Source organism: Crocuta crocuta, unplaced genomic scaffold, assembly GCF_008692635.1.
Source record: "Crocuta crocuta isolate KB4526 unplaced genomic scaffold, BGI_CrCroc_1.0 scaffold113, whole genome shotgun sequence".
In the NCBI taxonomy this organism is placed as follows: domain Eukaryota; kingdom Metazoa; phylum Chordata; class Mammalia; order Carnivora; family Hyaenidae; genus Crocuta; species Crocuta crocuta.
The window spans coordinates 3,627,114-3,646,918 of record NW_027530368.1 but is presented as its reverse complement, the minus strand read 5'-3'; the positions used below and the strand labels follow the sequence as shown (position 1 = coordinate 3,646,918).

At 41.8% G+C, this 19,805-nt stretch overlaps 1 protein-coding gene across 12 annotated transcripts in view; it reads left to right on the top strand.

Annotated features, from left to right (window-relative positions):
- Positions 1-19,805, top strand: part of DYSF (dysferlin) — a 220,569-nt gene that overhangs the window by 173,797 nt on the left and 26,967 nt on the right. For all 12 annotated transcript variants that reach the window (XM_077766310.1, XM_077766308.1, XM_077766305.1 and 9 more), the window contains 2 exons: positions 11,852-11,950; positions 19,425-19,553. In XM_077766310.1, coding sequence (XP_077622436.1) covers positions 11,852-11,950; positions 19,425-19,553 — 228 coding nt within the window. The remainder of the gene's footprint in view (positions 1-11,851; positions 11,951-19,424; positions 19,554-19,805) is intronic.

Below are 19,805 nucleotides of genomic sequence, written 5' to 3'. Positions count from 1 at the left end.
TGGGGGTGCACCCCTCCTCCCTCGATGCACACTGCAGGGGGGACAGCCCGGGGTGAAACCTTGTCTGGCAAACTCCAGGGCCTCATCAGGCTGGAGGAGGCCCCAGCCCCTTCAACCAGCCCTCCTTGTCTCTGCCTCCACCCCGCCATACTCCTCTCTTCCCCAAAGGTCTTTCCTCTGGTCCATGGGGGACCTGTTTTCCCATCCGGCGAAGAGAGGTTCGTCGATTGTCAGAGAAAAAATTCTCAGCTTTCTGTCGAAATCTGCAGGACAAGAAGTTCCCTCTGAAGTCTAATTTTAGGCCTTCCTACCCCTGACTCTCCTGTCCCTGTCCCCTCCTGCCCCCTAGCCTGGGTCAGGACAGTGCTTAGAACTGGTACAGTGCTCATGGCTGAGTAAAAATCCCCCCAGGATACTCATTGAAGCTTATTAACCAACCCAGTGTCTTTAACACCTCTTTTATATTGACTGAGGGCTGGGGAAACCAGACTGAAGTAGCAGCAAGTTCAAAGTGGGAAATATTTGAAAAGTAATGTGATTTTGTGTATGAAAATGCACACGGTAACTAGAAAGTGGGTTGACTTTGGCACATAGTAGGCTCCCCCAAAATACTTTAAAAATTGAATTTGAGATAGCTAAGATTAGTGTCTGTAGTTTGATGAATGCTTCAGCAGTCCTGGGAAAGCCTTCAAAAATAGTTTTTCTCTTAAGTAGGTTGTTGGAACTCTGGCTAAGCAAAAGCGTCTACATAAGCAGAATGAAGAAGATAAGGAACGCTTTTGCCCAGGCCCTACTGGAATCCTCACAGATTCCGAATTAGTGATGTCTCATTGCTTTCCTCATAGGTTAGAGGACCCTGATGGCATCTTCTTTCACTCACCCAGCTGGATAGATCCCATTCCGCTGGGCTGTCTGCATGGGGATATGTGGTCCTGCTCTCCTCGGAGGATCAAGTCATGAGCTCATGTATCTTTTCTACCTCAGGCCCCGTGGTCGGGAGAGGGCCAGTAAGCTGGAATTCCCCAGAGGTTTGCCATTCCACCTGGGTCTCCCATCTGGAATAGGCCAATAGTCAAGTGATCAGGCCCTGACCCTTCTCTGCTCACCATCTGCTTGACTTTGCTAGATTTCAGGCACACTTACTCACTGGGCCTTTTGGAAACAATTCAGCATTTTGGTTAAAGGTCTTCCCTTCCCTCCCACCTCTGCTGGTCCAGCTTGAAGTCAGAGTAAGCGGAATAATGATCTCTATGACAGACACAGAGGCAGGACTACGGGGAGTGTGAACAAGAGGTTGAAAGCCTAGCTCCACTTGTGGAAATAATTAAGTGATTTTTGTTATGAGTATGTAGAGTTCTGCTGAATCAACGTGGTAGCTGGCTGTGGGCATATGTTTGTGTGGTTTTTGGGGGCATGAGAGGTTTTGTATGTATGGGGTGTGGCAGGTTTGAAATTAGGGTGCTTGCATGTCTGGGGGTTTGTCTGTCTATATGGACATAAGGAGTTGTATGTTACATCAGCGTTTGTATTTGTGTGTGCATGAGAACATAGTCTCAGTTGCTCAAAACTTAGAACATTAATTAAAGAGTTAGAGGCATCATATCATGATTCTAGTGATGCAGATGTTGAGTTTTGGGACTGTGGTATTCGGGATGTTGGCCGTATCAACAAGGATATTTTTCATGGTCAACTTTGCAGGTCATAAAGTCTCTTTGCACAAGTCTCGTAGCCTCACAGCCTAACCCAGTGTTGGGTTTTATTATTACCATCTTGATGACAATGATTTATGCTAAGAGAGAAATCACTTTCAACCCGGTCTAGGGTGTCCACCTCTGGGTCAACCAGAGACAATGAAGGCCTGCTTAAAACTATTAAAAAAATTAGACTTCTGTTTTAGAGGTGGGTGTGGGTAGTTCCATATAGTGACCCAAGCAAAGTTTAACATTATAACTTTGGTGATAAGTGAATTTGATCAGGGATTTTTCTGTTTGATTCAATTGGTCATCCTGGGAGAGAACACCAGTGAGACCCCTCCCTCCCCCGTTCAGTTTTCCTCACTTTACAGAAAGGCAGGCTTAGAATTATTGTTGTCAATTTTGCCGTCTATATTCATGAAATGTGTTCGGCCCACTGAATGAAAATGGGAGATTAAATGTTCAGAATGTGCTGTGCTGATTTGGGTCTTCGGAGGGATTAGAGTACCCATTACACTGGATCAAGCCCAGAGAAGCGTGTCTTTGTTACAAGGCTCCGGCTGCTCGGGAACTGAATGCTGGCTATTAGTGAAATTGGAGAGGCTGCCAGTCCGTGCCTTGATCAGACTTACTTGCTTGGCTGGCTGAATGATGAGGGGCCTTGAACCATGGGCATGGGGATATAAAGTTTTAACGGCCAGACTTCTTGCTAAAGCCCGAGATGACACTTAGCAATCAAGCCATTTGCGTTGGTTTCTCCTCCTTGCCATGTGCCAAGACGGGATGCTTAGCCATTGCAAAATGAGGTCAAAAGCACACTTGGAATTTGAGAACATAGGACCATTACCTTCTTGGAGTTTTGGATTATGGGATTCCACTGACATCAGAGGGTTGGTTGGCTTTGACACATCAGGGTTAAGACTGGACGGGCTGTCTCGTTCCTGTGGGGCTCATTCCTATGGGTGTACTAACTTGTGCTTGGACTTCCTGTGGAATAGAAGGAAGAAGTGGACTTGAAATAACTCTGTCAGAAGCCAAATTAGTGAAATAGCAGGAATAGTATTTTCTTTTCTTTTCTTTCTTTCTTTCTTTCTCTCTTTCTTTCTTTCTTTCTTTCTTTCTTTCTTTCTTTCTTTCTTTTAATATAGTTTATTGTCGAGTTGGTTTTCATATAACATCCAGTGCTCATCCCAACAAGTGCCTCCTCCATGCCCATCACCCAGGAATGGTATTTTCAAGTCATGTCTGTGAGTGTGTTAAAAACATAACTATATTTTTCTGTAACTCAACTTAATCTCTTTTTTGAGCCGATATTTTTCCTGATGGCAAAAAAGCCTGGTATCCTTCAATAGTTCAGGTTTAAGCTGAGTCAGTTTTGGGTTTTTCTTCCTTGTCCTTACCCTTGAGAGGCAGCTACATACTGGGTTGATCTTCCATAACGTCATGGTCTCCATGAACAGGGACCCCTGGTCCCCAGTATGTGTCTGCCCTGTATCTATAGGCCCACCGATGTCTGGGTGCATGGACCACACAGACAATAGCTTGTTATCTTGGGCACAAGACCCTTTCAGGTCCCCCGGCTCTCGCTCTCACCTAATTTTTAAGCCTTTCTGAGGAACATGTTACAACTTGGTAGCTCTTTCATGACACTCTGGGGTCTACAGGAACCTCTCTCTCCCATGACACCCATGTAGCCATCTCTGCCAAGTGCCTCATATCCCAATTCTTCTGGCAACTTCTGGGCCACTGTTTGCCAGATCCCTGAAGTTAAGGAGGGGTCTCTTCCATATAAACTTTGGAGCTAACCTGAGGCCCAGGTGTGGGGATGCATTATCAAAACCGTCACAGATCTCTATTCTTTCTTCCTCTCCTCCTCTACACTCTCATCTCCTCTGGATAGTCTGGGAAAACTGGCTGGACAAGACATCCTCTTAAACCTTTTTTTTTTTTTTTTTTTTAAATAGCAAGCAGTGTTATCTTCCTTTGGAAATTTAAAAGCCAAAGATCCTCTTCATTCTGCTGTTCAGGCATTCATATATTCATCAGTGACTTACTGGACTCAAAATATGTGCCAGGAAATGTTCTAAGTACTGGGGATATAGTGTTAAAAAAGAAAAATATCTCTGCCCTCATGAGGAGGGAGACACAACAAACAAATACCTAAGTAAAATATATGTAATATCAGATGGTGATGGTTGCTAGGGAGAAAAAGCAAAGAAGAACTGATCAAATTTGCTGGGGGAAGGGGTGGTGATTTAAAATATGGTGTGGGGTGGGTAAAGCAGATTGCATTTGAGTCAAGACTTGAAGGAGGTGAAGAAGTGACCCATGGATCTATGGGAGGAATAGAGCCTCTGGCAAGAACATGAAGGTGCTGGAAGTGCTCAAGGACCAAGCAGGCCACTGTGGCTGGATAAGCATGAAAGAGGAGGAAATACAAAAGGCATGAGGTCAGGGAGGTGAGGGGACTGCATCAGAAGAGGCTTAGCTTTGTCCTGAGTTGGATGGCAAATCCCTGAAGGGATCGCACTGAGGGCTCGTGTGTTCCAGCATGGGGGGCTATTGTGTTGATGATAGATTTGGGGGCATGGGTGAAAGCAGGGAGGCCAGTTGGGAGATTGGTGTAATATTCCAGATAATGAGAACAGGGTGGGAGTTATTTGGGAGAAGCGGTCTGATTCGGAGTATGTACTGAAGGTGAGACCAACAGGATTTGCAGTTAGACTGAACACGTGGCATGAGGAAAGGACTCAAAGATGACTGCAGGGTTTTTGGCTTGAACATCTGGAAAGAACGTGTTGTCATTGACCTATATGAGGAAAACTAGAAGGAGCAGGTGGGTGGAGGATGGTCAGGAATTGGATTCAGGATGTGGTACATTTGAGATGCTTATTAGATGTCCAATGGAAGATGTGAAATGGGGGGCTGGAGTTCAGAGAAGTCATCTAGGCTGGAGAGAGCTTCACATGGGATTCATTAGCATCTTTGCCGTTTAAAGACGTAAGTCTCAAGGGGAACCCCAGGGAGTGAGAGTGGAAGGAGAGGAGAAGAGTGTTGAGCACAGAGCCCCGGGGCACTCAGATGACCAAAAGGTGAGTGACCAGGAGGAACAGCAGAGATTGAGAAGGCTTGGCAGGTGACAGGGGAGGACACCACCCTGATCCTCTGTCAGGCAAAGGGGATGTTTCAAGGACAGAGGAGTGACTGCCTATATCAAATACTGCTGCTAGATTGATCACTGAAGTCACTGATGACCTTGACACGTTTTGGCTGAGCGGAGACAATGGAAAAACAAGAACTAGACACAAGTGTAGATAACTGTAAATTTTTCTGTAAAGGTGAGAAAGAAATGAGCTGGGAGCCAAAGGAGAAAGTCAGAGAGTTTTCTTTGAGTGACAGCGAGCTGATGGAACGGCCCAGTAGACATGCGAGTGGGATGACCTGGGCGAGGCTGAGGAGGGTCATGGAGTGGTGTCCTTGAGCAGGCAGAGGGCACAGGACCAAGGGCATGAGTGCAGGGGTTGGCCTTGTGGTGGGGTGCAACCCGAGCACGTGTGGTGACAGGAGGGAAGGCAGGATATGGTGCGGGTGCTGGTGAGGGCTTGTGGCAGATCTCTTCCGATTACTTCCGCTTTCCAAGAGAAGGAGGAACCAGGGTCACTGGCCAAGAGTGAGCAGAGGGAAGAGGTGCCCAAGGTCTGAGGACAAAGCAAAAGGTACCGGATGGGGTTGTTAGGAGACAGGAGAGTTCTAGGAGTGGGAAACTGGGGTGGGGTGGACGGGCAGCACTGGGACCCACTTGAGGCAGTGACATGAACTTGGAGCCACTGGTTTGCTCTTTCCCTCGGCCACGTTGGGTTGTGCAGAGAGGATGTGCAGTAGGGTTAATGACAGGTTGGGTTAGCCGGAAGTGTGATAATGCCCCAGAGAGGGGCAGAGGAGTAGACACAGGGAAGATCAAAGGAGTAAACAGAGGATGGTAGAGGCAAAAAATAAACTAGTTCATATACAACTTGTGATTCTGCTGCGCATATAATTCCTGCCAAGGGGGTAGAGTTGAGCAGGTTAGCCTGTGGGATGCAGGAAGAGAAGGGGGGATGGGAGCCACAGAGCAGCAGGCCAGTTGGTGTGACCAGGAGTTAGGAAGGCACCCTGGGCTGTGCTCCTCACCACCCGTGGGTCTGCTGGGGGGGAGTGGGGAGGGGGAGGGCCCAGCCACTGGATGCTGCCTGGAACTTTGAGGGATGACAAAATTTTGGCTGAGAGAGGTTCTCCAGGAAAACTGGGTGTGCTAAGATTTGGGTCTTTGTTTTGGGTGATCATTTGGTTGTTCTAAAAAAAATATTTAACTCTTATTTCCTTAGAACGCATACTTGAGATTGCTGCTTTTGCTGTCATTTTAAAGGTTATAAGCTTGCATTTGGCCATTTGTTCTTTTTTATTTCAACAGTTTTATTGAGATAATCCACATAATAAAAGTTCCTATTTAGTGTACAATTCAGTGGTTTTTAGTATATTCACGGAGTTGTGCCGCCATCACCATAATCAATTTTAGAACATGTTTATCTCTCCAAAGAGACCCCGTACCCAAGAGCAGTCATCTGCTATTTCCTCCTAACCACTCCTAGCCCTAGGCAACCACTCCTCTACTTTTGGTCTCAGATGTGTCTATTCTGGACATTTCATATAAATGGAATCATAGAATGTATGGTCTTTTGTGTTTAACTTCTTTCACTCAGCATAGTGTTTTCAAGGTTCATCCATGCTGCACATCAGTTCGTCAGTGTTGTTTATTGTCAAATAATATGCCGTTGTATGGATATATCTCATTTTCTTTATCCATTCATCAGTTGATGGACATTGGATTCTACTGTTTGGCTGTTACGAATAACACTGCTACACACATTCCTGTACAAGTTTTGGTGGGAATGTAAGTTTTCCTTTCTCTTGGGTATACGACTAGAAGTCGAACTGTTGGGTCGTATGATAATTCTGTTTAACCTTTTGAAGAACTGCCAGATTGTTTTCCAAAGTGACTGTTCCATTTTATGTTCTCATCAGCGGTGTTCCAATTTATCCACATCTCCACCAACACTTACTTGTTCTAGCTGGCTCTTCTATGATCCCTGTCCTAGTGAGTGTGAAGCGTTTTCTCATGGTGGTTTTGATTCGCATTTCTCCTTTGGCTAATCATGAGCACCTTTTCCTGTGCTTATTATCTGCTTATCAACTCTGGAGGAATGTCTATTTAAATGCACTGCTCCTTTTTTATTGGGTTATTTGTCTTTTTATTATTGAACTGTGTGAGTTCTCTACATATTCTGGTTACACATCTCCTATCAGATATATAATTGGTAAATATTTTCCCCTGCCCTGTGAATTACATTTTTATTTTCTTGGTGTTTTTTTCCCCAAAGCATCTTGCTATTGTTCTTTATTTGAAAAATATTTAATTTTTAAAATTATGCAAGGACTACATACACACAGGAAGAATTAGAAAATTTTGAGTGATACACAAAAATAAAAGGAATAAACAAAACATCCATAATGTTATCATTCAGAGGTAACTGCTGTGAACATTTGGGGTTTGGTCCTTTTATTAAAATGAAGTCATGTTATTCATTTTTTAACCTTTTACAAATCTCATCAGTTATAAGTAGCTTTCCATAGCAATAAATCTATTTCAACAGCATCATTTTTTATGTTGTATAACATCTACTCATGTGGATGTTCAGTGTACCCAAACAGTTCCGTATTGGTGGCAGCGTAAGTTATTTCCAACTTTTCACTATTATAAATGAGGTTAAGTCTTTATGCCTATCTGTGATTACTTTCTTTGGATAGATTTCTAGAACAGGCTGCTAGGTCAAAGTGTATGCACACTTTTAAGGCTGTGGAAACACACAGCCAAATTGCCTTCTGGAAAGACTGTGGCTAGCTATGTGCCTGCAGGCAGTTTGTGAGACAACCAGTCCTTGGCCAAGAAGCTAACCTGGTCCACACCAAAGACACAACAATACTATGATCAGCGATAGCAGTCGACACAGACAATGCACTTACGTGCTAGGCACTGTTCTAAGGTCCTTATACCTGTTGGCTGGTTTATTTCTTACCATAACTCTACCAAATTGGCACTATTATTTAAGGCACAAAGAGGTTCAGTAGTTATCCAAGGTCACACAGGTAGGGGTGGCAGGATTTGAACTCTGCTAGTCTGTCTCCCAAGTCCTGGCTCCCAACCACCCTGATTTTCAACTGCTTTTCTTTTTAATTTTTAAAAATGTTTTATTTATTTTTCTGGGGGAGAGAGAGAGAGAGAGAGAGACACGGAGGGAGAGGGAGGGAGCGAGCCAGCGCAAGCAGGGGAGGGGCAGAGAGAGAGGGAGACACAGAATCTGAAGCAGGCTCCAGGCTCCAAGCTGTCAGCACTGAGGCTGACGTGGGGCTCTAACTCATGAACCTCCAGATCATGACCTGAGCTGAAGTCAGACACTTAACTGACTGAGTCTCCCAGGTGCCCCTCAAGTGCTTTTTTATATCCACATCACTTGAGAATTATCGGCAGGGGCAGCCCTATGTACAGAAACCCAGAAGGGAGGATTTCTGGTATGATTATTGGCTGTTGCTTTAAGATAGAAAGCTTCCTTTTCTTAATTGAATGAAAACAAGTGAATGAGGGTGAATGATCTGAGAGCTTCCTTTAGGAATAACTGAAAAGTTTTCTCATCCCCCTCCCCCCCCCGTTTCGTTTCGTATTTACATGCTACATATCAGGGGTTGGCAAACATTTTCTTAAACGGCCATAGAATAAATATTTTAGGTTTAGGGGACTTAAGGTCTCTGTCTCAACTACTCAACTCAGCTGTAGCTAAAAAGTGGCCACAGACAGTACGTAAATTACAAAAGCAGGTGGCTGGCAAGCGGGCAATAGTTTGCAAATTTCTGTTAGAGATGATCCTGTGAGTTTTCTCTTCTTACTCAGTGACATTGAGCCACTCCTGCATTCTCGAATAATCCAGCTTGAGCATGGCAGATCTACTGCTGTAATCTATTAGTATTTTAATGACTCTTTTCAGGAATGGGATTAATCTGTGTGTGTGTGTGTGTGTGTGTGTGTGTGTGTGAACAAAGAATGATTTATTCTTTGTTTATTTATTTATTTATTTTTTATTTATTTTTATTTTTTATTTATTTTTGGGAGAGAGAGAGAGAACGAGTACAGGGGAGGAGCAGAGAGAGAGGGGGAGACACAGAATCCGAAGCAGGCTCCAGGCTCTGAGCTGTCAGCACAGAGCCCGACGCGGGCTTGAATTCATGAATCGTGAGATTATGACCTGAGCCGAAGTCGGACACTCAACCAACTGAGCCACCCAGGCTCAGATTTATTCTCTGAAAGATTGATAGAACTTTGTCCCAAAGGAACCATCTTGACCTGATATCTTTTTTTGGAGGTAGTTCTTTGAGAGCTCTTCCAGTTTTAGAGTTACTGATCTCTTCACATATTCTATTGCTTTTGAATCAGTTTCAGGAATTTATATTCTTCTAGAAGATTTTCTGCTTCATCTGCATTTTTCATGTTGTCACTGGTTGTAGCAACTCCTTTAATATTTTCATTCTCCGCATAATGTCGTTTTATTTGATCTTTCTCATTCCTAATGGTGTACCTACTTCTAAACATTAGATTTGATAAATGTTTATTTTATTGGTCTTTTGAAAGTTTGCTCTGAGATTTAATTATCAATTATAGTATCCTTTTTACTATATTAATTTCTGCCTATCATTTTCAAATTTTGGTCTTCCTATTTTCCATTTTCTAATTTCTTGAGCTATCAGATGATTTATTTTCATTCTTTTTGTATAAAAGCAAGACCATTTGAGACTGAATTTGAGACAGACTGAGCTATAATCCACAAATTTGGGGGCATCACCATCTCACTGTTGGAATTTTCTAAGTATCTATGATTTTAGGTTTGGTTTTCTTTGACCCAGGAAGGTTTTAAGAATGTGTCTTTAAATTTTTAAAAGGTTCAGATTTTTAATTCTTAAATTTCTCACTAATTTCTAGTTTTACTGCATTATGGTCAAAGAATGTGACTGATATGGGTTTATCTTGGACATTATTGAGATTTGCTTGTGGCTTTTAATTTTTTCTAAGTGCGCCAATGGTGCCAGAAAAGAAGGTATATTTTCTATTTTTAGATCACATAATGTTGTCTTCTTAATTGACATTGTTAGTGGTATTATTCAGATTCTCTGTCTCCATACTCCTGTTTTAAAAAAATTTACTTGGTTTTTCAAGACTGTGGGAAATATAACAACTTTCCCACAACAACTGTGCTTCTGTTACTGCTTCTGTTATTTCACTGTACGGAACACACTGGTTGGTTGCCTGTTTGTGCCTGACTCTGAGCCTGAATCATAAACTCAAATCTTTAAGTATCTGGGCTGGGGAAGAAAACAAAGATTTAGGAGAAATCAGACAACTAAACTGACTTCCAGTCTAACTGTTTCCACCTGTATGCACATATATGCCTGTGTGTTCATGTGTGTATTTTGGTGGGGTATATGTGCATTGCAGTATATACATATCTCTTGGGCATGTCTGTATAAATGTATTTTTCTGTGTTATGAGTTTGATATATGTGTCTGCATATGTTTATTCATCCCTGGCATATTTTTCTTTAAATTGAACTTAAAAATCAGGGCTAGGGTTGGCCTTGTTCTATGCTGGCTTTTTCTGGAGTGGTTACAAGCCAGAAAGCTCTGCTACACTGTATCTTAACCCATCTGAATGGCTTTTCCTCTCTCCTGGCTGCAGAAGTCCCTCCTGGTAAGTTCATCTAACAGTGACCCGCTGTAGCCTCAGCCTCGCTCTGGTACTCACTCTCTGTGCCGTGTATCTGGGGATCATGTTTTGGCCACACAGTGGTATTAGGGCCACACTGTCAGGGTGGGTGGAGACTTTGAGACCCTCACCCTACCCGCTCTCCGTTGTGCCTGTTCAGGTACCCTTGGCCTGGTTCCAGTCTGTTCTCACTCTTAATAAGCCAGAACTCAAAGGACTGAGCATTAGTTTAAAGGTAGCCACTGGCATTTCCAGAAAGTTAGTGATAGACATTCAGTTGACTTTATAGAATCAGAGCAGACTTTTGGGTGATCTGGCATATTCCCTCATACAGAGGAGGAAAAGCAAGCTCCAGATGGGCTCTCCCGACACCTCATCCTTGGCCCTTCCCACAGAACTGGGTGAGTTTTGAGGGTATTGACAGGCACAGACTGAGCTCCCAGCTCTAGGCAGGGTTTGGAGGGAGACCTGAGAAAGAGTGACCACCCTACCTTCAAGAAGCTTGCAGACTCCCTGGGTGATAGGATACACACAGATAGACAGGACACAGCTGGAGGAACATTCTAGACACAAGAGCTAAGAGGGCCTGTAGACACACCACGTGCAGGAGATGAGGAGGAGGTGAGGAGACCAGTGTGTGCCACAACAGACCTGTGCATCTTTTCCTACAAATATGAGCAAGTGGAGGAAGGACAGGCCAGAGAGTGGGTTGTCACAAACTTCTTTTAGCATAGTGGTCGTTCGAATAATGGGTGCTTAGTGAGCATTTGTTGACTTTTAGGGACTCTGTCTTGATTTGCCTTTGGGAAAGCTAAGTTCTGATTTCTGATGCTTTTTCTTTGTCTGGGATTGGGGAGGCAGGACAACTCTTTGAGGTCTGAGTTTTCCCGGTCTACCACATTTTATTCATAAATGACACATTGTTGACATTTTCCTCCAAAGAGTTACTGTATGTACCTTCTGATTTCAGCACCAGTCTGTCCCTGGGATGCAGGGGGCACTGTGATGATAATGTCCATGTCGCAGAATGGAGTAAGGAGGCCGGGGAGCTTAACAGAATCACACAATGAGTGGAGGGTAAAGCCAGGCCTGGAGCCTCTGCCTCTCAATGCCAAGCAGGTGCTCTGGTCTGATCTGTGCAGTCTGCTCCCCGAGAGGTGGGGAGTTCCAGCTGTCTGCTCCCCTGAACTCACCCAACAGGAGAGCTTGGAAGTGCACGGCAGCCCATCAGCCTTGACAGGTGTCTGGTCCAGAAGGACCTTGCTGGGTAAGTTCCGTTTCTGAAGTGATCTCCTTCTTTCTCCCCACTCAGGAGGAGGAGTTCATCGACTGGTGGAGCAAATTCTTTGCCTCCACAGGGGAGAGGGAAAAGTGCGGTCCATACTTGGAGAAGGGCTTTGACACACTAAAGGTGAGGCCTTCCCACAGTGTGCTCTTCAGTCTAACAGCCCCTGGGCATGCACAAGGGACACTGGGGAATGGGGAGGGTGCCACAAGAAGACAGTACATATACATGCGTGTCACCTCCTTTGAACACATATGTGTCTCTCCTCATTTGGTGCCTGAGAGCTGATGAATCCTGGTGAACCAATTGAAGTGAGAGAAGTCACTCACTGACTTAGAGCAAGAAGTCAGTGTGGGTTGGAATACTGAAGAAAGTACTTTTGGAAGAATGTTGAAAAATACTGAAGTATTTGTGGATGAAATCATGCCTGGCCTGGGATTTGTTTTAAAATTCTAAAAAAAAAAAAGAAAGAAAGAAAGGAAAGAAAAAGAAAGGGGAAGATAGATAGATGATGTGAGTGGCCCTCTGGTAGATTTTCAAAATATTAAAAATTGTTGAAATTGCAAAATATTTAAAATTGTTAAAACTTGAGGATGGGTACTTACGGATTTGTTATACTATTCTGTTTTTAAAGTTATTTGAATGTTTCTGTGATTTAAAAAATTGTGTTAAAAGGAGAGTCAGCTTGAGAATGTAGCTCCAATTCCTTCACCCCTGCAATTGGAACAGAAATTACCTAGCAAATATAAAAACATGGTAAATTTCATTTCTGTGAAAAAAGAAGCAAAGAAAACCCCCCAAAACCATCCAACCAAACAAAAACAAAGCCAGGGATGAGTCAGCCAAATTCTGGTATTTTGAGGAAATTCCACAAATACAATTATCCTTTTTAAAAGTAGACTGCTTTAAAAAAAGATAACCAGAGGTGACTCAAAGTTACACCCCAGAGGAGTTGTAGAGGGTCCTGGAGAGGGTTGCCAGATAAATTCAGGGTGCTCAGTTACACTTGAATTGCAGAAAAATAATGAATAATATTTTCATGTATCTTGTATAATTGTTAGATAAATACATCTTATGCCTCAAATATTGCATGAGACACACTTATCTAACAAAATTATTTGTTAGTTATTTGAAATTCAGATGTGAGTGGGTGTCCTGTATCTGCTGTGCGCTGCCTGGCAAGCCTCCTTAGAGAAGGTATGCGAGGGCTGTTAGACACAAGGAGGGGCTCTGGGGAGCACCCCAAAGGGCACTGGATGAACGGGATTTGAGGCCAGTTGGAGTGGTGGTGGTCTGAGCTTTCAGATGGTTCTGCTGGCCGAAAGCCTTTGGTGGTCACTCTGGAGGGTGATTCCACAGGTGGCAAGAGTTGTCTCTGATAGATTGGGGGCCTCTGGGTGAATGGTGCCAGGAGGCCTGACTGGGCCTCAGGCAGCAGCAGTGGCTCTGAAGGCATAGGCCTCCTGAGGCAGCAAATTCTTCATTGAGTTGCAGTTGGGTGTGTGAGGTTGGGCAAAGAGACTGAACTATTTGTGTACCAGGAAGAAGGTCCGACACATTTGGTCTGGCATGTGGTACTGTGGCCTTGCCAGAAAATGAGAGAAACCAAGAATGAGGACTCCTGCCAGTGTGGCCTGTGGCCCTGGCCCCCTTGCTGCTCCCTCAGATGCTGGACATAGAACTGGCTCACAGCCCTCCTGCCTGACCTCCCTGAGGAGATCTCTGACAGTGTCCAAGTGAACATGGACCATCCAAAACAATATGCATTCAACCTGTTTCCAGGGGAAGGGAGGAGGTGGGGGGTGGTTGGAACCAGACCTGGAAAGAACGCTATCCTTTAAGGATAAGTAAATAGAGAAAACCACCACCACCACCACCATGAGTTTTTGAAAAATAGCCTGTAGCATTATGGAGAGAATGGAGAACACAATGGGTAGAGAAAAAAAAAACATAATTTAGAAATTACTAGCATAGGGAGAAAATACAACTCAGTGTCAGTAGCAAGAGATAGAAAACAAAAGATACAAACAAGAAAGCACAGAAAACAGAAATCATAGAAAAACATAACAGAAAAAGAATGACACATATTTGTTTTCCTAATAAATGAAAATGGATTAAACTTCTCTACTAAGTGATAAGGACTCTCAGACTATATCAAATTCAAAACCCATTAGACTGTCCTTAAGAGGTATGTCTAAAACAGTACAACTTAGAATGGGTAAAAAATAAATATGGCAAACAAAATAAGGCAAGTACAAATAAAAAGAAGCAGAATTTAAAGTAAAAAGCAAAGGAAACAAAATGTGTGTTTTATATAAATAAAAAATACACACTTCAGTGAGAAAATGCCCAAACATTTATGTACAGGACTATAAACCTTAGACACATTTAAAGCAAAAATGGTAGGAATATGTAAACTCATACCTCACAGAAATAAAAGCATGAAATGAGAGAAATTAAATTTGCAGTGGGGATTTTAATGCATCTCTCTCCTAGGCAGATGAAGCAACAAGTAAATAAATAAGGAACTGAGAGGTCTGAATAATAAGGTAAAATGTTTTTTGAGTTACATCAAAACTAGCTTTAAAATAGAGAATGAAAAATAATTTTAAAAAATAGAGGCTATTTTTTTTCTAATGCTCAGAGAATATTTACAAAACCTGATCACATATTAGTTTAACAATAAATTACCAAAAGCAGAAATCATGTAAGACAGATTGAAATGCAGTAAAATGAGAAATTAATAACAAAAGTTTAAACAAAAAGACCAACCACTTGAAAATTTAAAAAGTATTTTATTGAGACTTCCAGTATGAACATGGCTGCATAAGTCAGCATTTTCCCCCTTTTCTTCTGGAAATCATTCAAACCCACAAACTCCATTTTCAGTAAAAGTTGGAAACAAATAAAACCCGCAGACTCCAAAATACATGTAAGGGCTGTCCAAAGGCAACCAAGATTGGGTAGAAGCCACTAGGCAGTAGATGAAGAGAAAATGATGAAAGGTCATAGTGGTAGCAGGTCTCAGAAAGCCCCATCCTTCCTAATAAAAGGATGTTGAGAATGAATTAAGACAGGTTCTAGGCACATGGGTGCTTATTATCTTTACTTTTGTGTGTGCTTGAAAACTTTCATAATAAGTAGTTAAAAAATATAGTTCCTGAAGCTGAGATTTCACCATGAAATGTGAAAGTTATCCCCCTTTGTTCGCAGTAATGGATATGGGAACTTTGGAGTAAGGTTCAGACAAATGCCCCTTAGAGCTGGCTGGTTCAGAGAGGCAGAGAAGATGGGACGACCCAAGAATCACATAGATGAGCCATATTTTCAGGAAGCAGTCTGCCTCTGTGGGGTGTGGGGATGGGAAGGAAATAATCAGGCTAGAAAAATCCAACACCTTTCATGATGAGAAATAATAAAAGAACTCTCAGGGCATTAATTTAAAAATACTATGAAAAAAAAAGAAAATACAAATCAAAACTTAGAGAAGAGGATATATACCCACCAGGAAAATTTTTCCAAGGGGCAGATGAAATGAAATATTTTGCTGTGAACTTTTCAGAGGTGGGACAGTCAGAATGCAAAGCAGAGATGAAAGAACTCACAGGATGGTGGAAGGAGGAGACCTGATATGTGAACTGGTATGATTCAGGAAAGAAAGACACAGCAGGTTGGAAGGGGCACAGGGCAGAAGGGTCACACAGGAAGGGGCAGAGGACAGAAATGATGGAAGTCAGCTGAAGGATATGGAAATTAAAAAAAACAGAAGTATAAAACAATAAAGAGAAAATAACAAATATAAAAATCAGGGAAAAGAGATCCAACATTTGCATAATTGGAGTCTTTGAGAAAGACAACCAAAACAATGAACTAAAACAAAAAGACACTTAAGAGTGTAATAGAATGTCACTGGAGTGAAGGAATACCTGAATATACATACAATAAGGTCCACTGTGTGTCAGGAAAAACCAACCCAGATTGGTCAACCCTGAGACATATCCTGGTACATGTTATTGGACTTTGGAGATAAAGGAAGAGTTTTTGTGGTAGTCATACCCTTTTCTCTTCTTTTCTCTCTTGTCTTTAAATGACTTTAAATTAAGCCATTTAAAATAGGAAATAAATCAAGGTGGCCTCAGTTTCTCCACAACAACATTTAATACCCAAAGACAGTAAAGCACCATGTGTAAAGTCATCAAGGAAAGAAAGGGTGGCCCAGGATTTATATTCAGCCAAGCTTCCCTTCAGGCACAACGGCTACAGACAACCAGGTGGCATAGTCAGAAACTGGGGATATGGGTCCCATGCCCCCATCTTGAGGAACTCCTAGGGAATGAGCTCAGTTCAGAGATAATGGGGGAAGCCAGAACAAAGGGACTAGTTGTGACCATATTTTACCTTAGACCTATAATGAAAATAAATGGCAGGATTAGGGTAACAGGACAGAATATAAATATGTTTGGTGAAAATGTGGAAGTAACAAAACTGACAAAATTTAGGCACAGAAGGAGAAAAGATGATGGTATACAGAGTGAGGACCTAGATTGGCATGTTATGTTGTAGAATAAATAGAGATTGTATTTAAAATTGGCAAATCAAATAATAGGATTGTATTTAAAATTGACAAATCAAATAACAGGACCATGAACAAATTATAAGCAAGTAGTACCAAGTAAATACTAAGGAAGACAATACTGCCTGAACCTGAGTGAGGGAGTGAGAGCAGGGAGGGAGATAGAATTCTATTATTTTATTATTGCTATAGTGGGGAACTCATAAATACTGTCCCTAAAGACATAGAGGACTTAGGGAAATAGTAGTATATATAAATGTATAATAATATTAGAATATAAATGCAGCACATCCTAGATATCAGAAACACACACACAGACACACACACACACACACACACACACACACACAGAAAATAGACCATGCAGGCAAAGATTTAAAAAATATTGATGAAATTGGGAAATGTAACAAACATATTATATGACTACATAAATATAAATATAACCCAGATCAAATATACATATTATATCAGTGCATATCATATCAATTGTTCATTAATTATAAAATTTAAATCTGGTCTCAAGAGATTCATGAAGGTTGAAAATAAAAGCTGGTAAAAATGTGTGCCTAGCAACATTAAAAGTGGAAGTCTCAGTCTTATTATTAGATGAGAGTCGAATTAGTTCCCTCAAATGAATGAGACAAAGAATGATACTTTATAACATTAAATGATACCATTCCAAGAGGTGACAGTTATGAAAATAAACTATGTGCTAAATAACACAATATCATTATTCACAAAACAGAAGTTACAGGAGACATGGGAAGAAATAGTAAGTAAGGGGAGATTTATTTTTCCCTTCTCTCGGTTCATGTCAGGTCAAGGGGATGCAAACGTAAGAGGATATAGAGAGCTGGCATAGTTATTCACCTGATTGAATCCTGTAGCCTGAAAACAGAGATGCCTTTGGCACAGTTACAAAGATTGACTACGTAACAGGCCATGAAGAAAACTTTAATAAAATTCAAAAAGTGGCATACCACTGACAGTGTTTTTGATTATAATGCCACAAAATGAGACCTTATTTTTTTTAAGTTTATTTATTTGAGAGAGAGAGACAGAGAGAGCAAGTGCGGGAGGGGCAGAGAGAGAGAGAGAGAGAGAATCTCTGTGCTGATAGCACAGAGCCTGATGCAGGACTCGAACTCATGAACCATGAGATCATGACCTGAGCCAAAACCAAGAGTTGGACAGTTAACCAACTGAGCCATCCAGGTGCCTCAAATGAGATTTATAATAACAAGATCAAAAGCCCAAAAGTTCTCTCCTATCTAGATAATTTAAAAAAACAAAAACCCAACACACCTCTCTTTTAACAGTTCTTGGTAGAAGAGGAAATACAAAGCCACACTGCAGATTATGTAGGAAACAATGATAAAATGCTACATATTAGAACTTGCTGGTTATAGCTAAAGCAGCATTCAGAGGAAATTTATAGCCTTAAAAGCCTAATTAAAATAAAAGAATGAAAAAAAACCATCTAGCTTGTAATCAAATAATAAAAATAAAACTGTAATTATGGCATGGCAAGAAAATGAATATGATAATGTTATGATCAAAACAAATGAGACAATGCCAAGGCAGTGGTAAGTAGAGGCAATTTCATAGCAATAAGCATTTTCCTCATCAGAATAGAGGGAGAAAAGTAAATAAAGCTTCAACTCATCAAGTTACAAAGAACAGAAAGACAAAAAAAAAAAACCGCTGAGAATAGTAGGAAGAACAAAATAATAAAAACAAAAGCAGAAATAAGAAACTGGAACAGAGGATATGGTAGAATTGACAAATGAAAGAACTGTCCTTTGAAAGAAATAAACTGTGTAAGTGGATCAAGGGCACACTCAAAATGATACATCTCAAATATTAACCAAATAAGTAGTTGTTATTTTTGAGAATCAAATGAAAGGCAATAATAATAGTATTTGCTTTATATTTACTTGTATTTACTAATTTTTAACAATGAACCTGCCTCTGCTTGCATCATTAATTATTTCTTGGAAGGGACAGAACTTGGACCAGGTCTAAATGAGCTACAATACTCAGCAATATGAGAAAGGAATTTACCTGAAGTGTCTTGTCTATCAGTTTCAGGTATAAACAACTTAGCAGGTTTTTAAAAAATATTTAGATATTTATTTTGAGACAGAAAGCAGGGGAAGGTCAGAGAGAGAGAGAAAGGGAGAGTAAGAATCCCAAGCAGACTCCACATTAAGCACAGAGCCCTATATGGGGCTTGATCTCAATGACTGCAAGATCATGACCTGAGCTGGAATCAAGAGTCGGACGCTTAACCACCTGAGCCACCTAGGGGCCTCTGTATATTAAGTTCTTAACAGCACTATTGGGTACATTTTATCATCTATAATAGGAAACTCTTGCTTCATTTAAGCCTAAGTAGTTCCAAAACACTAGCAAGTAACAGTGGGTGTTAAAGGGGAATGAAATTGATAAATTGGGTTCACATATTTAAAGTAATGCTCAAAAGGTCTCCTTGGCCAGGTGTTTGGTGCTACAGCCATCTGGATGTCCTGGACAGTGAGCATCGTGGCTTGAAATGCAGACCCATAAATTTTCTAGAGTTCTGTTGCAGTCTTCACATAAGTTAGCTATCCATTAATTTGTTTGATTTTATTCTCTTAAAAAACTATACCCCCATGTACCTGATGACTCCTAGATACCTAGAACAGAAAAGTGTTACCTAGTGGTGCTGAACAAATGACGTCCTCCCTTCCTCCCTTCTCCTGTCCCTTCTGTCCCTGACCTTTCTCTCTTTCTCTCCTCTCCACTATTTGCATTCTTTAATCTCTGCTTTTGTGCTTTCCTTCTCCACCCTCTTTGTTCTTGGCCTCTGACCTTCGCCTCTCCTACCCATCTTTGCTTCTCTAATTTGCAAATGGCCTTTTCCCTTCATTTTCTTCTCCATGCCTTCTCATCCTTCTTCACTTGAATACTGTCATCTTCCCTCTTCCTTTGCTATTCCTCTTCTTTCTCTCCTTTGTCCCCTTTTCTTGCCCCCACATATGGCAGGTCTATGACACACAACTGGAGAATGTGGAAGCCTTTGAGGGTCTATCTGACTTTTGTAACACCTTCAAGCTCTACCGGGGCAAAACTCAGGAGGAGACCGAGGACCCATCTGTTATTGGGGAGTTCAAGGTAAGTCCTTGAGAACGTGTCCCTAACTGGGAGGCCTAAGACTGTGAAATGGCAGCAGTAAGTGGAGGAGGCAGGAGCAGAGATACTGTAGTAACTACAGTAATGACCGTGGTGTTGATGTTGGTGACCATGTGGGTGATGGAGGTGGTCACAGTGAGGGTGATGCTCTTGACGCTGTTGATGCATCCCTCTAGGCATGGTGGTGGACTTGGTGGTCCCAGGTGAGATGACTCTGGTAGAGATGAGGGTAAT